At 41.8% G+C, this 18,611-nt stretch overlaps 1 protein-coding gene across 3 annotated transcripts in view; it reads right to left on the bottom strand.

The window, feature by feature from the left end:
• SLC44A1 (solute carrier family 44 member 1) overlaps positions 1-13,662 on the bottom strand; it is a 203,964-nt gene extending 190,302 nt beyond the window's left edge. For 2 of the 3 annotated variants that reach the window (XM_045469464.1, XM_045469462.1), the window contains exon 1: positions 13,368-13,642. In XM_045469464.1, the coding sequence (XP_045325420.1) occupies positions 13,368-13,403 (36 nt within the window). In that variant the 5' untranslated portion in view covers positions 13,404-13,642. Of the gene's footprint in view, positions 1-13,367 lie in introns of all 3 variants that reach the window. The other variant, XM_045469463.1, reaches the window with a different exon arrangement.
• Positions 13,663-18,611: the final 4,949 nt, after the last annotated feature.

Raw genomic sequence — 18,611 nt, 5'->3', positions numbered from 1 at the left:
CACATGCAAAATAGACTTGAAAAAACATCAGAGCCTAGCAAGCAAGGAATAAAACTCTTCAATATGCTGAGTTGTTAAGTACAATTTCGTTTAAAAAAAAATCCAACTTGTGCCCTGGTGGTGAAAATCTCTACCTTTGTAATTTGATCCTAATGTGCATACTAATCATTTGTGCTACAAAGTCAACTTCAACATGGCCATTTTCTTCACCCTTTCCTTTCTTAGTGCTCTCCAGAGCCTTGTTGGTACTCAGTATTAAATAATACCTGCATCAATTACATTAACCCTTTTGGAGGCCATGGATCTCCAAAGACTGACTAAATAAACATATATTCTTTATTTAAAACTACATTCTCAACAATCTGAGTGATGGGGGTGGGAGGGGGGGCGTCTGGGTGACTCAGTCAGTTAAGTGTCCAACCCTTGACTTCGGCTCAGGTCATGAGCTCATGCTCGTGAATTTGAACCCCACATTGGGCTCTGCCTTAACAGTGCAAATTTTGCTTGGGATTCTTTCTCTCTCTCTTGCTCTTGTTCTCTCTCTGCCCCTCCCCTGCTCACACTCTCTCTCAAAATAAATAAATAAACTTAAAAAAAAAAAAAAGAATCTGAGTTCTGGGGAAAAGGACACCATTATAGTCACATTTAGTAAACTTACTGCCATGATAGTCCTTTCAGACTTACGATTTTAGAAGAAACTGTACAAGGGCCCAAGAGGAAATGCACAGCAGTTAAGGGTCCCTAGAGCCTGAGATTTATAACCACCACTTAACACAGACCACAGACTCTGCTCCAAACTGTCACCCCGGACCTCTAGTTTGGGGTGCATTGATTTAAAACCAACACCCTCCCCTACACACACACACACACACACACACACTTTATTTTTTTTTCAATATATGAAATTTATTGTTAAATTGGCTTCCATACAACACCCAGTGCTCATCCCAAAAGGTGCCCTCCTCAATACCCATCACCCACCCTCCCCTCCCTCCCACCCCCCATCAACCCTCAGTTTGTTCTCAGTTTTTAAGAGTCTCTTATGCTTTGGCTCTCTCTCCCACTCTAACCTCTTTTTTTTTTCTTTTTTTTTTTCCTTCCCCTCCCCCATGGGTTTCTGTTAAGTTTCTCAGGATCCACATAAGAGTGAAAACATATGGTATCTGTCTTTCTCTGGGCTTGTTTCACTTAGCATCACACTCTCCACTTCCATCCACGTTGCTACAAAGGGCCATATTTCATTCTTTCTCATTGCCACATAGTACTCCATTGACACACATACAACTTTAAAGCGAGGGTAAACAGTACACGCAAACTCTGACTCTAGGTGACAGAAAAGTGGTGTCTGAGGTACATTTAAATACTATTCTAATGTAGTAGTCTTCAGTCCAACAGAGGAAAAGGAAAGTAGTGCAGTAGGAAATGTACATGCTTTGAACTCCCATAGGCTTTACTCTTGGGGGAACTTGGACAAACTGCCTATGCTTTCGTGGCTTCAGCTTTCTAATCTGTAAAATGGGGCTAACACTGGTACCCCTCTGAGAGTTGTGAGAATAAAATGAAATTTATTATGAGAGCAGATAGGGAATAAGCAGTCATTACTCATTCCCTAGTTGTCTGCCGTCCTTTTTCATGCCTTTTCCTTCCTCTCAGAGATCACCCATCCCAAAAGCATCTCTATGTATGCACATGACTTAAAGCATTATCTGAAATCCAGTTCTGGGTCTTCCATTGCCTATGGGAAATTGCTAGCTACATGGAGGTATCAAAACTCAGTTCACACAAAATTAAATTCATCTTTCCTTCCCCCACATACTATTCTCCATCTCTACTTGGGATGCCTATCAATTATAATACCCTTCTTCCATTACATGGCATTCTAAACTGGTTTTATGAGGGCATACCCAGATAAGTCAGGAAAGTCTATCCTATTTCAATTCTATAGTATCTCTTCTGCTTCCCATTTGAAAAACACTGGTCCAAGTTAGTGAACAGCTTCCTGGGTGCCATCTGTTTCCCTTTCTCCCAATTCAAGCACAGGCAAGACTGTCAGATTAATCTTCCTTAAGTCACGCTAAAAAACCCTCCATGGCTGCCTATTTCCTTTGCCTTCAAATATTAATGCCTTCCCTACATGTAACATCTCTTCTGTCTACTCTAGCCAGGTCTCCTTTCCATGCAGACATGGGACATGCAGTAAGTTAAAGGCTTCCTTGTCTTTCTGTTCAAGGTGTTCCTTTCATTGGAATGCCCCCCCACCATTCTACTAAAATCTATCTACTCTCCCACTCTTTCTAAATCCCATTGTTCGGGGTACCTGGGTGGCTCAGTCAGTTAAGTGTCCGACTTTGGCTCAGGTCATGATCTTGTGATTTGTGAGTTCGAGCTCCACATCGGGCTCTGCGCTGACAGCTCGGGGCCTGAAGCCTGCTTTGGATTCTGTGCCTCCCTCTCTGCCCTTTCCCTGCTCGTGCTGTTTCTCTGTCTCAAAAATAAGCAAACATTAATAAATAAATAAATTAATTAATTAATTAATTTAAAAAATCCCATCCTTCAAGGCTAGATCCAGGGTCATTTCAGGAAGCCCTCTCAACCAACTAGTCCATTCTTTCTTGGTTTCCCCATTCCCTAAATTCCTAAGCACCCAATTTAGCCTCTCGTTATTATTGCTGTTTATTTCACCCTTAGCACTCACCTTCCTGACACAATTTAAAATTTCTGAAAGTCAGGGTCACTTTTCCAAAACCCAAAGAGGATTCTTTTTAGGGGAGGCTTAATGGATACAAAGACATCCGCCAGATTTAGTTTCCATTAATATTATAATGTCTGAGATATTTTCACAGATTGTGCAATTTGCTATAAGCCTATGAGATAGGTTTTATTATTGTTCCCATTCTACATCTAGGAAAAGTGAGGCACCAAATGTTAAAGAATGTGGCCCAAATAACCCAGCTGGTGACAGAGCTGAGATTCAAACCCATGTCGTCTGGCTATGCAGTCCACACTCCACAATCAGTATAAGATGGTGTTCAATTCTATGGATTCTAACAGCCCTGTAGAGTAACACAACAGAAAGGATGTCTTACAAGGAAGGTAGAAGGCCACTTACACATTAAGGACGGGATCATTAAGGGCGGGATGGAAAATGAGACACATACAATAGTCTAAGTACAACTGAATTTTATACTAAAAAAGAAATTTTACACCACAACTATTTTGCTTAAAATTAAACTCTTTTGCTATTATAAATAATGCTAAATGGAAAGATTCTTGCATATAGCATTTACTGTACATTTAGATTGCTAAATAAGGGATGTCAACTGCTTTTTATGGCTTTTAATGTATGTCATCAAACAATGTCCCAAGAGAGTCATTCCAATTTATTCAGCGAATCAATAAAGTACACTTGAGTCAAAACCACATGAGCAATTAATATTCTGTTAACTTTTACCAAAGTTGCAGGTGTAAGAATGTCTCTGTGCTTTCAGTTAATTTGATTATCAGCAAAGTTGAACACATTTACATATTAGTTTACTATTTCCTCGTCTGTAAATGAGCTATTTGTTGCATTTTTTTATGAGCTCTTTATATCATAGATATTCTAAAGAATGATGTGAATCTTCAGTTTTATTATTGTTTATACAAAAAAAAGAAAGAAATTAAACAGGAGGGGGAAAAAGAAAGAAAAAAAGATACTCTCTTTTTTTCCTTCTCTATCCTAGCATATCCCACTCAGTATTATGACTCCTTAAGTGCATCAGGGAGGGGTGAGAAGAATAGGAAGGAAAAAGAAAATTTTGGGGAAGATACAGGAGTACCAAATAGAGATAAATACACACAGAAGTGAGAGGTTAGAAGAGGCAGAAAAGAAATTGAGAGCTACAGGGAAGAGGTTAAACTAACCCACAAGATTCTTCTGGGGATCACTAACTGTGAGAATATTAATTAGCTACTTAACCATGATCCCAACCTTAAATGGTCCTCTTTATCCTGAAGCTCAGAACAGGAAACAGGCAGTAGGGTGGGGGAAAGAGCTAGACGAGGACTTCCGTAGTGGCTTGAGCAGTATTACTGGGAAAACAGGAAGATAATTGTGTGACTTTCAGCTCTGAACTGTGAAAAGTCTTATAATGGAGCTATAAGCAAAATGTTAGGAAACACTGCAGAGGTGTGACTTTATAGGCAGAAGAAAAATAGCAAAACTATGTAACAGGTACTATTGGCAGACTGTGGAGTCACCATCCCCACCCTCCGCACCGCTGTTGGCGTTCTAATTTTGTTCTGGTGTTGCCCCGCCCTCCACTGGACTCAGGGAAATCCTGGTTAGTTTAAGCCAATTACAGGGTTCTTTGCCTCTCCCTTACTAGAAATTGTCTAGGGATGAGTATGTGGCCCTCCGTAACTTCTACTAAAGGAAAACCCCTGGAAGTTGTCAGCTCAGCAAAAGAAGGCAGAAAGAGCCACATGCATCTTGGAATCCTGAGGGCAAATAGGTGAGAAGCGGTCATCCTTAAAATTATTAAAAAAAAAAAAAAAAAAAAAAAGGCAAAGAAAAATCTCAGGTCCTTGGTGACATCATCAAGCCACTAAAGTAACCAACCCAGAAGCCACTGTACCTCTCACCTTATGTGAGATTAATCCTTTAATGTTTTAGCTATTTAGAGTTAAGGTTTATTTCTTACAGCTGAATCACTTTAAGAAGTTCATAATGAAAAATCTTACAGGATCATTATCATCATCACATGCTACAGAAAAAAGCAAACTTTTATACCTTCACTGCTACTTCAACATCTAGAAATAACCATCTATTTTCAATTTTTATTTTTGTTTGCTATTTTATTTTACATTATAGAAATGTATCCAGAAATCAAACACTTACTGTTTAACAATTTTCAGTATATATGGCAACCTTAAAAATTAGACTAAAAATGGCTATTTTTAATAAGACTTTTATTTTATTTTTTCTGAGAGATAGAGAGCATGAACAGAGGAGCGGCAGAGAGAGAAAGATCCAAGCAGGCTCCATGTTGTCAGTGCAAAGCCCAATGTGGGGCTCGACTCATGAACCATGAGATCATGGCCTGATCTCACGGAAACCAAGAGAGAGACACTTAAACCTACTGAGCCACCCAGGCACCCCAGACTAAAAATGGCTTTTAAGAATTTCCTTACTAAATAAGTGTCTAAATAGTTGGTTGTAGGATGTTGTAGAGAACAGCTAAAAAGAGTAATATTATTTTCACACAAAAAATAAATTCCAGTGGTTTATCAACTGTTTTTTGAGTAAATCCTATTACACAACTGATATGAAATAAAAAAGAGTCTATCAAAGGAAAAAAAAAAACTAAGGGGTGCCTGGGTGGCTCAGTTGGTTGAGCGTCCGACTTCAGCTTAGGTCATGATCTCACAGTTCCGTGACTTCGAGCCCCGCATCGGGCTTTGTGCTGACAGCTTACAGCCTGGAGCATGCTTCAGAGTCTGTGTCTCCCTCTCTCTCTGCTCCTCTCCCCTGGCTCTCTGTCTCTCTTTCAAAAATAAACATTAAAAAATAAAAATAAATAAAATAAGACCCCCCCACCACCACTAACTATATTAAAAGATACTGAAAAATGCAAATTACCTTCAAAAATCACCTTTTGAAAAGAGTACCAAGTTTGATACAATGCATAAATTCAAAATTGGAGTATAATGCTATGCTATATTCCAAATACATGAAAAAACAAAAAGTACTAAAAGGGAAAAAATATTACCGTGCCAGAAACTTCAACCATTTCCAAAGTGAATTCCCACAGTAGAAATAACAATGCCTCTCTAATGACTGAAGTTTTCACCAGTCCAAACACTTTTTCTTTATAACACTACACATAAAGTCCCATCCATTTGTGCCTGCTATAAAAACGTCAGCACTGTAAATCCAACTGGTCCATTATTTGAGTGGACCAGTCTTTTCCCATCCACCTTGACCTAGGAATTTGCACCACACCTCTGTAAGTCTGCTTGCTTCACACCTGAGATATACACCTGCAACAAAGAAGCCGCTTAAGAATGTTGCTGAAGATGCTGAGAACCTTCTTTGAAAGTATTTAACCCGTTAAAAAAATTTTTTGTATTGAATTTTAAAACATCAGAATTACTAAGGTAGGAGTTCATCCACATCCATCCATGGAAGGAAAGAGAATGTTTGTTAATTTGTTCAAACATTCCCTGAGCACCTATCATGTACCAGGGACCAGCCTAGCATAGAGAATAACAGCAATGAACAAAACAGACATGGTCCTGCTCTTTGTCAGCTCAGTCTAGACCAGGGGTCAGCAAACATTTTCTGTAAAAGGCCACGGGGTAAATATTTACACTTGTGGGCCAGAAAGTCTCTGTCACAACTAACTACTCAAGCTTGCCATAGCATGAAGGCAGCCACAGACAATATATAAACGAATAAACGGGATCATGTCCAAAAAAACTTTGGGACAGGGGCGCCTGAGTGGCCAAGTTGGTTAAGTTTCTGACTCTTGGTTTTGGCTCAGGTCATGATCTCGTGGCTTCATGGGTTCAAGCCCCACATTGGGCTCTAATGTTGGCAGCACAGAGCCTGCCTGGGATTCTCTCTCTCCCTGCACCCACCCCCACCCCACCCCCTGCCCACTCATGCTATGCTGTCTCTGTATCTCTCAAAATAAGTAAATAAACTTAAAAAAAAAAAAAAACAGCTTTGTGGACAATTAAAAGTCAAATTTCATACAACTTTTACTAAATAAATTTATCATGCATTGACCTTTTTTATTAAATATATATTATACATATTTGCATATATATGCATAAATACATACACACACACTATTTTGAGCATTCTTAGCTTGCAAGCCATATAAAAACAGGTAGTTGGCCCAATTTGGTCCATGGGCTATAGTTCTGCCAATGGACCAGACAATATCAACTGTATAATTATTTATTGCTTTAAGCACTCAGAGGGAAAATACATAAGGCTATGAGAATTTAATAAGGAGACATGGCATGGTTTGAAGCATCAAGGGAGCATTTTCCAAAGAACTGAACTGACTTTAAGGCTGGAAATTTAAAGGATGAATAGCAGCCCGCCAAAGGCCAGGGAGAAAACGGTCTTCCAGACAAGTGAATAGCAGATGGAAAAAGTCCTAAAAGGAGAAGGAATACAATCTACTGAAGAATCTGTGAGATTGGACCACAAAGAATAAGGAGAAACATGGCAGGAGAGCACAACGACACAGGAGAGACGGAGACCAGCCCACAAAGACTTTGTTGGCTAAGGTCAGAGATTCTGGCCTTTGTCCTAAAACCAACTGGAAACCATTAAAGGGTTTCAAGTAGCACAGGGACACTATCAGCTTTGGATTTTTTAAAGATCACTAAGACTGAAATATGGAGAAAAATTTGAAGGGAGCATGAATAATACATGGAGATCCAGGAGAGAGTTTCTGGCCAGAGAGGACGGAGGCTTAGACTGTGGTGGTGGCAGAATTTAGAAGGTAAAATAAGCAAAATGTGGTCACAAGATACGGAAGAATGACAGGTGGGCTCCTGCACGTCTCAGGTTTCCAGTTTCCACACCAGGATACTGGTATCATTCAGTGAACCAGAGATACCGAAAAAGACATGTGTATGTGTGCAAATTTTGAGTTCAGTTTCTGACATGCTGAGTTTGAGTTGCTTGTAAGATATTCTAGTGGAAATGCTAAGTAGTCCGTTGGATATTAGGATCAGAGGCCAGGACAGAGTTTCTTCCAATTGAGTAATTCAGTTTGGGAATTGTCAGCATACAGATTGTAACTGAAACCATAAGAGGAGATGCAATTACCTAAAGAAAGGGTATGTTCGCAGTGGCTTTCAACCTTGGCAGCACAGAAGAATTATCAGAGGAACTTTTAAAATTTTTGGTGCCCAGGCAGTGACCTTGAACCAATGAAATCAGAATCTCTGGGAGTAGGACCCAGGCATCACTGTTTTTTAAAGTTCTCTAAGCGTTTCCAACGTACAGTTAAGGTTGCAAAGATAGGACTTAAAACATTAAGAATTAACTATACTACAGAAAGATCAAGAGATTAAGAGACTAGTTTCTAGTCCCAACTACCTGATAATGGATTTCTCTGACCTCAGAGTACTTCATAGCTCTAAATTATAGTTTAGCTCAACAGGAAAGTGAGATAATAGCACTGGTTTATCTCTACTATCCCCCAAAGTCCCAAAAATCGGGGCCAAAGTTACAAAATGGAAATATTTCTTTCTTCTTGGAAGGTAGGAGAGGAAGGGTAGAGGGATATATAGAAAAATAGCTATTAACCAATCACCAGTAGAATATACAATGTGTTGTTATAAATATCCTCCCAAGCCAATAACACTTCTAAATGATAGGATTAACACATCAAATAGTATTTGATAGTATTTGTCAAGTCTGAGAACATTCTAGCTAGACTAGTTTTGCTATATTATATGATGTTGTTCCACAGACAGGAACAGCAGGAAGTTCAAAATGGTGGCATGAATTCAACTTGGAAATTCCTTAATTCAAAATTGTATTGAGTGGATCTTTTCTAAAGATAGAGTGAGCTGCAATTTAAGATTTAGGAAGTGTGCATGTGAAAACTGAGAAACACAGGATTGCAATCCAGAAGACCAGGGTTAAAGTTTGGATCTGTTGTTCAGGAGCTCTTACTTCAACCAACGTTTCCTAAACTCCAAGTCTCAATTTCCTTAGCTGTAAAACGAAAGTACAGTCAACTTCAGAGTTACCATAGAAATTAAAACTTGAAAATGGCTGTGGAAAATAGCTATACAAAAAGCATTACCATTTTTACAGTATTTTCCGATTTTGACATTCTTTGGTTTACATATTTTGAGGAGTGGATCTCCTATACTAACAGCAAGAAGAAGAAAAAGAAGAAGAAAGAAGAAGAAAAAACTGTCCTCATGCCATGATTTTTTTTTTTCTTTTGAGAGAGAGCGAGAGAGAGAGAGCATGAGCAGGGGAGGGGCAGAAAGAGAAGGAGGGAGAGAGAATTCCAAGCAGGCTCCACACTGTCAGCATAGAGCCTGATGCGGGTCTCCAATTCACCAACAGTGAGATCATGACCTGAGCCAAAACCAAGAATTGGCTGCTTAACTGACTGAGCCACCCAGGTGCCCCCCATGCCATGACTTTTTTTTTTTTTTTCATCCTGGTCAGACCAAGTCTGCTTTGCTGGACTTATTTTAATGGAACAACTTAGTTTCTGTTGGGAAATCCCACTACACTCTTCAAATGCCATTTTTACCATCTGACTTTAAATTCCACAAAGCAGACAGAAACTACAGGGTTATTAAAATCTGTTAAGGAACAGTTAACATACTCAAAAGTTAACCAGTGTTAGTGAAGCACTTGACTGTTTTTCATCACTCCCCAGACAAGATTTAAGAGCTAGAGAAAGACAGTTAAATTTATAGCTCTCTATTTGAGGACCATGGAACACGACAGTAGACAAGTACAATTCCTCCTCAAGTCAGACAAGGGGTGGTTTGTTCAACCAGAAAGATTCTCCTCCATCCTTCTCACAATTTCTAAGGTTAGAACCAAAGGACACAGAACTTCAGAGCACTTGCAAAATCTCCTGGCCTCCGAAGCACTGCTGTGAGAAATAATGATCTAGCTATTAACGACAAAGACTTACAGCAATTTGCTAAGTAATCTTTGGAAAGCCTGCTTCATTCAAACTGGTTTGTCAATGGGAAAGAACATTTCATAAATCTGAAGATTTACAAGTGAACTTTGAAGTTTAACATTACAAGAATAGAAATTATGTCAGGTTATAACAGAACAAACGAATTATGGAGAGTTGGGAATAAATTTTAAGAGTCTTAGGGAAGATTAGTGCTTGTAAAAAGAAACTCAAGACTATCTCACTTTTATGTTCCCTTCAAAGAGATTTTTAGGCAAAGGCTATCAGGGGTTGGCTTGTTTTGAGCAGTTTCTAATATCTGCAAATAACTTGTAGTGGTCACTAATAAAAATCGTAATTAAGAGTTCTATAAGTCCTTGACTCCGTACATATTCTTAAGATTCTTAGATGTACGTACCTAATACAGCACAAATTATTTTGCCAATAATTTGCTCCTTCAGCAATGAAATGTAAGTTAGTATAGAATGTGACACTTCTTTGATCTAAATCCTAAAACAGGATAATTGTTTCGATGGCAAATTATGATATCCAGACACTGACAAGAAAATGGAAATAACACCAGGACAGATTACAAGAGATGAAACAGTTGGGAAGACCATAAACTCTTTTATGAGAGTCTACAACATAGCAAGGGACTATGAGGAAAAATAAATTACATTTCAAAAGCGAATTCCTACTACAAAAAGGAAACGCACTATATTTACATTGATAAAACCTGCCAGGGCTTTAAAATTGCTGACGATACCACTGAGAAAAGCTAAGCTGAACCGCAGAGTACCCCGAAGCACGTTGTTTTGATGTGCTATGCAGGTTATCATTAGAGTTTGCAGACAAGCTTTTTAAAGATGTTACAGCCACTGCTCCAACTAAAATATAGGCACTGAGCAGAGCACCAGGAGAAAAGGAAAAGCCTGCTCAATTTTGCAAACTGATGGTACCATTGATAGAGTAGGAAGGAATGTAGGAAAGGCAGGTCAATTTTAACTTAAACAGTTTAAATTTGAGCTTCAAAGAGGATGGCTTGGTGGAATCAGTCAACCAGCCCAAGGAAGTCAAACAGCACATGGGTCAGGGCTGGACTCATATTTAATGTTACTTGCCAGCCAGATGTTCAAATGTGTGTAGATACATTCTGTTTATTGACTACTGCTAAGCAACTATTCTGTACAAGGTATGGTGAGGCACTGCAATGGATACAAAGATGGAGAAAACAAAACAAAAGCAGTTCCTATACTCAAGAAGCTTACAATCCAGTAGAAAGGATGAAAGAAACACATTCTGCCTAAAAATACAATCAATCGAGGCCTCTAACACAGGTTCAAAGTGATGTGAAGTTGCATCCCTGTTTTGTTTCAACACAACATAGACAGACATGATATTATTCTAAAACCAAGGATACTCCTGAATGGGGCGTTAAAATGCCAGCAGATTGGTAACATTTCACAAATGAAGAACAATGCCAAAATATCAAATTAAAAAAAAAAAAAATGACAAGCTCTTTGGCACAAAACCTGCTCCTCAATGCTCCACTGAACACTACAAGACCCTAAAGCTGAACTTAAAGGCATGTGACAGCTGCCAATTGGTTATAGGAGTCTACAGGAAAAAAAAAAAAAAATGCACCCCTCAGGGTGCATGACATACATCTTGTCTGTAGAACATGGCATGAAGGAAGCAGTGGCTGCAAGAGGAGGAAACAGCAAAGAAAATGCATGTGACAGACAGCACTCCGAAAAGTAAGATGTGGAGCTAGCCAAATTCAAGACCTGTGATTAAAGCAGAGTTTTGGTCCAGCATCCATCCCTCCCAATTTTAACTGCTCAAGCCATCCATAAACTATCAGTAATTTCCTGTCTTAAAGGCATTTCACCACCAAAAGAAGATGTAAAGTAACCCAGTGCTTAAAAGAAAACAGTATGAAAACACCTTTTTTGGCAAAAATAATATGTAAGTAAATGTTAAATGAATAGCACTCAACTAGATTCCCCCCTCCCCCAAAACTCCCTAACCAGTTGAAAGGTATTGTGTAATCCCACATCTTTAACTGTTAATATGAAAACCCTGGTTTATCGGCCACTCCTTCCTAACATCACTACATGTAGTTTTATTTGTTATTCCAAATAAATGGGAAGGTTTAACTAACTAAACCAATCAGCCTGACCAGGATCCTCGGCGGGTGGTGAGGGTGGAAAAAACACGGGTAAGCAAACACTCCAAAAAAGAACTGGACAAATAGGTTGGATACTTGATAAAACATAAATATCCTCCATTCATCTGCAATTCTAGTCATTTTCTAACAGATCTCAGATTTTCAGAACAAGTATGCAGGTTATTTAAAACTGAGTTATATATAGTCATTTAGCAGCAGCAAAACACTTCTGGCATTACCACAGATGCTAGATCTCTGGAGGAATTTTTTTTTTCCAAACTAGCATTTTTCTTCACCAAAAACCAACCAGCCTTTATTTCTAAAAACAAGAGCCCTTGTCTCCCCCAAAACAAACAAATCAAAGACCACAGTTAAATTCTACGCTAATGAAACTGTGAGATTACATCCCATGCATTGTCAGAGCCTATTTTTCATACACCACCACCAGACAGTTTGATGCAGTATTCCTGATTGCTTTTTATCGTATTTGTAAATACACTCACTAATCCACTAAATTAGGTAATTTACAAACAGGTCCTCTCAGTTATTAGTGGCCAGCAGTCAAGTTCTATTACATTTGATCCTTATACAGTTGTCTAAACATTTCCATCCAGGTTAAGGGCTCGCATCGGCAAAGGGAGAGGGAGGTTAGCGAAATTTGGATGGGGGCAGGGTAGACGCTGGGAGAAATCTCTGCATCTCAGCCCTCAGCGACAACATTCAGCCAGTGCCCACAGAAAAACTAAATTCGGCACCTCTTCCTCCTGTTACACTGGCAACAAAGAGGGAGTTTCCGTAACGCTCCCGTCACCCACCAGGTGCCCAATCTCCTTCCCAGCCTAGTCTCAGCGCTCCCGCAGGGGCCTCGGTGTGCGGAGAGGCCGCGGTGCCCGGGGTCAAGGCACAAAGGGGGGATGGGGTGCAAGGCGAGCGGGTTGGATCTGGGACGTGGGCCGCGTAAGGGCTCCCGGACTCGCTTAAAACAGTTGAACCTGGTGTCGGGGGCGGCGGGCAAGAGAAAGGGACAGAATACCTAATGGAGCAGAAACTGGAAAGGGGTGAAGAAGGGTGAAGAGCCCGTGCTGGAGGTACTCCGCCACGGAGCACAGAAAACAGCCGGTGGATGGGCTAAGGGGAGACTCCAAGGAGATGGGAAGAGAGGCGCAAGGCCCAGAAGACGAGGGAACCGGGTGCCACCTGGGGCAGAGAGGAGGCGCCTGTGTTGCTTCTACCTGCAGGCGGGCGGGACGGGCCGCTCAGGTGTGACTGGGAAGAGGAGGCCAAGTCGGAGACGCGCCAGGGAGAGAGCTGGGGGGCTTACTAGGGGCCGCGCAGAGGTGGCTGCGAGACGACAGCCGCGGAGCCAGCGCGGGGGCACCTGCGGGACAGGCGCAAGGGAGAGGCGGGGGCGGGGGTCTCCGGAGTGCAGGGTGGGCTGAGGGAGGCTCTCGGGCGGCGGGATGCAGCAGGCACCAGCTGCGCGGCGCGGGGGAGGCATCCGGGCGGGCGGCCGGGAGGAGGGAGCCCCTCACCTGCGCGGCGGAGGAGGCGGAGCTGCAGCAGCCCATGGCGGGGCCGGAGGAGCCCGGAGGCGGCGCCGGGCGCGCAGCTACGCCCCGGAGCCCCTCGGCATGCGAGCCGGCGGGCGCCCGGGGAGGGCGCGGCCTGGCCCCGCACGGCTCGGCGGCGGCGGCGGCGGCTCGGGTGGCGGCGGGTACTCAGGAGGCGGCGCGGCTCGGGGCGGGCGCCGGCCACATCCCACGGCGGCGGCGGCGGCTGCGCGGCTCCTGCTCCGCTCCTGCTGCTGCAGCTGCTCCCCAGTGGAAAGGGGCGGGCGGCGGCGGCGGCGCCTCCCCCTGTCCCCCGCCTCCCGCCTCCCGCGCCCAGTCCCTCTCCCGCTCCCTCTCCCGGGCCGCCGCCTCCTCAGCGCCGCGCGCGTCTCCCATCAGACTCCCCGCCCCCAGTGCAGCGCCGAGCCGGCAGCCGGGCGGCGGCGGCCAAAACCAGGCCGGGCCCTTCGGCCCGAGTCGGAGCCTGCGCAGTGCCGAGCCTATTTAGCGGTGGCACCGAGGCACAGCGCTGCCTCGGAACAAGAGGTCGCTCGGGGTTGAGGCTCGCAGGGGCTGAGCAGGCTCGTCGCTGAAATGGGGCCGGATTGCTTCCGGACGTGGGAGGCACGGGCGAGGCATGAGGAGTTGCTCGCTGTCCCCACTGGACGCGCCACCCGAAGACCGTAAAGGCATCTCACTGCCCCCACGGTTGCTTTTTAGCCAGAGGAAAGTGTACACAATAAACCTTCCCAGGAGAAGGAGTGAGTGATAGAAAACGGGAGAAACAAGCATCTGTTGCTATTGGCCCCATTTTGCTGATGAAACTGAACCTTGAAGGAAACAGCCTAATGAAATGCACCCCGAGTCGAAATTTTTATGAGGAGCCCAAAATAGGAAAAAGGCAACAAGTTTGCCAGGTCTCTCAGTACATAGCCATATTGGATCTGAACTAAACTTTCTCACACAGGATAGTCCACAAAAAACAATAAACGCGTATTAAGTCATTCATATTAAAAATATTTACTGAGGACATAATAAGTTCCAGTCACTTACAGACACTGGGAATAAAGATAGTTTCTGCTCTCTTACAAGTCCCTGTGGCTAAATTAATACACTGTAGGGTAGCACCAAGTTAGAGTAGGCGTGGTCACTACCTTTAAGAAATTTACAACCCTGAGAGTCCTTGGGAAATAGTGTCAGATGAGAACGAACAGTTAAAAGCTGGTAGTAATAAGGGTACCTGGCAGGCTCAGTCAGTAGAACATGCAACTCTTGATCTTGGGGTCTTTTGAGTTCAAGTCCCAGGTTGTGTGTAGAGTTCACTTAAAAAAAAAAAAAAAAAAAAGGTGAAAAGAGGCAAGTGAAAATGTGGCAGGAATAAAACGTAAAGATCAGGTTTAATATTAAGAAAACCAAGTACCAGATGCCTTTTACATGTTTCATTTCATCCTCACAGACAGAATCAGAAAAGAAAAAAAAAAAAGTTGATTTGCAAAGATGTACAGGAATGAGACTCTAGAAGGCCTGACACGAATGAGAGACAGCAAATTTGAGAGATTACTCCAAGTCTAAGGGGAAAGAAACAGCACAGAAGTAAGCTGACCTTATGTGCATTGAAAGCAACGGAAAGTCGAAATAGGAACCTGGACACAGCTAAAGAAAAGGCCAGAGAAGAATTTCTGGTTGGTGTATTCCAATACTATTTCCTAGGTCTGTGACCGTGGATGAATCACCTTTCTAAACCTCTCTAATCTTCTGTGAAATGTTGATGATAAGATGACCAGGAAGTGTTGTTATCTAGATTAGATAAGAAACAGCTAGAAAGTGGAGCCACACTCAACAAGTACTGCTTGAGATCATCAAACACTTCCTTGACATTCTACCTTTGTTCTCTACCAATTTGATCAGAGGGTGCACCTTACTGCCAGGCTGGTGAATCCTAAGTGTGTTACCAGTAACCATCAGGCCATTATATAGAAGTAGAAAAAATAAAACTTTAAAGGCACTAGTCCCAATTCTGATTATAAACTTCGCAATTAGATTGTAAACTCCCTGAGAACAAGGGAAAGGATTTTCTCTTTTGTATTTCCCTCAGCTCTCTCAAATGTTTGTTGAATTATTCAATGCAGCCAGGAATAAAAAACCTTCCCTTGAGATTTTCCCTCAAAGCCTCAGAGTACATCTTGTTTTTAACTGAGGGAGGAGGCTGAAAGTAAAATTACAGTCTTAAACAAGAAGCCATCTGTCTTCCTTCTTTATAATCAAGGAAAGGGGAGTTGTTTCTCTTAGCAGAGTCAATATGGGAGCATTTCTCTCAGATTATAAAAATCTTTTTGGCTAGTGTAGTTATTCCATGTAGTAGCTAGTGCTTATTTTGTAATTAGAGCTGCAGAACAGATAAATACGTAACAGACCATGGCAGTGCTTCAGAAAAAAATGTATTTCACTTTCTTGGAGGTCTCTTTCCTAGATATGGATGATGGGTGAATATAATTGAAAGGGAGTACATTCCATTGTGCTTGACTGATATGAACTCGTTTTCCCTTTAAGGGTTAATGGAAGTAGGAGTTCTAGGGTTCTGCAAGGTGCTTTGTAAACATACTAATTATGTATGTATGCACCATATATGCATATGAATGTGATGTTTTAAAATTATACCTCGTCGTTAGCATAAGAGAAACTAACAGCTCCTGAATTGATATTCTGTACCTTCTAAGGAGAATCTCTTTCCCATCGCCTTCACCCCTAAAGAAGCCCCATAAAAGGAATGATTTAGAGGGGGGCAAATTGCTGTTCCTTTTCACTTTCTCATAAACAAGCACGTTCAGCATTCAATGAAATTAAGCTACAGAAAATTCAGAAATCGCGAAAGGTCTTTTTTTTTTCTTGCCAGTGATCAAGGTACTGATCTCACCGCCATGAGATGTCATCAAGGCAAGCCACTTGGGAAGGGGTTAGTTTGTTTTTCTTTTGGGAAGAGTGGAGTTTTTTTTTTTTTTTTTTTTTTTTTTTTTTCAACTTATGTAAGAACAGCATCTGCACTAACCAGGATAAAATTATAAGGTCTATCAATCTTGGTGCTGCAGGGTAAAAGCATATCACTAGCTGAGCCAGCCAGAAATGCTTCCCAGTGGTCTAGTATTGCATAATTGGCCGTGTGAATTCCAGGGTTTCCAGTTTCAGATGGAGGGCTTGGTGCTGGTCACTCACAGAAGGAGAACACTGAACTAATGGTCTTTCCAAAGATTTTAATAATGCCTGACTCATTGTTCACATGATTACAGGTTTGGGGGTAACAAATATAAATGCATCGATATATGTGTATGCCTATAAACTGCTCAGAATTGTCCTCTAATTTAAAAAAGGGGCGGGGCGCATTTGGTGCTTTTGGCTGTGTTATTTACATTTTAGCACCTACTGTGTTCACAGCCATATCCCACAAGAGCACATTTGCTTCAGCGGAGCCCCAGCCCCCAGATCTGCCTCACAACCTTCTCCTAAAAGCACGGGCATATCACCCCTGGGAAATACTCCAGAAGCAAAAACTAATTGTAACCAAGGGCTGTAACTGTTCATTCATTACCAGAAAGGCAAGAGCAAGTATCTATTTGGGAAGATGGAAATGTATCTCAACCTCCCAGTTAAGCCTTGAAGTTAGAAATCCCTGAAAAGAGCTTCCCTGAACTCAGGCGTGTGACAGAAAAAGACAACGTTGTTCCCAGCAAGACTCTGACAATTATAAATCCTTAGTCCTGCAACTTTTTTCTATCCATACTTGTAAGTTAATGTCTCTCCAGTGTTAATAACTCTGTCTTTTATTTACGGTTTCAATTGGATTTGCTTTGCGATATTAGACACTTTATAAGTTCTCTAAAAACACTTGCTGTGGGGCCCCTGGGTGGCTCAGCCAGTTAAGCGTCCGACTTCGGCTCAGGTCACGATCTCGCGGTCCGTGGGTTCGAGCCCCGCGTCGGGCTCTGGGCTGACCGCTCAGAGCCTGGAGCCTGTTTCGGATTCTGTGTCTCCCTCTCTCTCTGCCCCTCCCCTGTTCATGCTCTGTCTCTCTCTGTCTCAAAAATAAATAAATGTTAAAAAAAAAAAATTAAAAAAAAAAAAAAACACTTGCTGTGAACTGGCATTTGGAGGGAGGGGTAGCATTTCCCCTATCACTTTTCTGGATGACATTTTAAAAAATCTGTAGTTATTCATTTATTCAATAATTTTTTAACTGAGTCCTTCTTACGAGCTTAGTGTGTTTGATTAAATATCATTATGCAAACATCAGTCCTTGGGGATTTGAGCTGTTGCCAACATACAACTAGTGTTGGCTTTTATTTTGAGGTGGTGGGTGAGGAAGGAGGGAAAGGGAGACAGGATTATGAGTATTCATGTGAGAAGGAAAGGGGCAACTTGTAAAGTAGGGAAAGCCATTTATTTAACAACATAGTTCTTGAGCCACTATAATGAGCCAGACACCTAGCTAGATGCCAGGGATTCAAAGATAAATGAGGTACATTTCTTGCCCTTAAGTCGTTTACATTTTAGTGAGGTGGAAAAGACATTTAAAGCAAGAATTAGAGTATAGATTAAATGTAACGAGAGGAATGAGTCCACATGCTATATAAGCTCAGAGGAGGCCCACAGAAATGGATTTATTTTGTTCATTAAAAATGCTGCATTATGTTTTTTGCCCCTGTTAACCCTTATTCTTATCTCCACTGGACAAGTTCCCACCGTGTACCAAAAGCCTAGAAAAGAGCTTGGTATCCAGGAATATGTCACAAATATTTCTTCAGTGAATAACTGAATTTTGTCAATGGGCTCCTAGAAATTTACATTTGCAAATGTCTAGAATGTCTCAAAAGAAATATCTGAAATAGTATGTGATTTTTTTTGTTTGGCTTTTTTTTCTGTGAAACATCTGGAATAAAATATATTTATTTGTATCATATTGAAAGTATAGATGGCTTTTCTTTGAAGATATTCTAGCCTAACACCTTGGCAAAACCAGATAGGATTAACTACATAAACCTTTTTAAACTTAGATGCAAAATTTAACATAAATAGGATCACCTGGTTGACTCAGTCCTTAAGCATCTGACTCTTGATTTCCACTCAGGTCATGATCTCACGGTTTGTGGGGTCCAGTCCCGCATCCCTCTCCGCTGTCAGGGGAGCCTGCTTGGGATTCTCTCCATCTCTCTCTGCGCCTCCCTGGCTCCCAGG

Source organism: Leopardus geoffroyi, chromosome D4 (genome assembly GCF_018350155.1).
Source record: "Leopardus geoffroyi isolate Oge1 chromosome D4, O.geoffroyi_Oge1_pat1.0, whole genome shotgun sequence".
In the NCBI taxonomy this organism is placed as follows: Eukaryota; Metazoa; Chordata; class Mammalia; order Carnivora; family Felidae; genus Leopardus; species Leopardus geoffroyi.
Note: the sequence above shows the minus strand (reverse complement) of the source record. Positions and strands in the feature narration are given on the sequence as shown.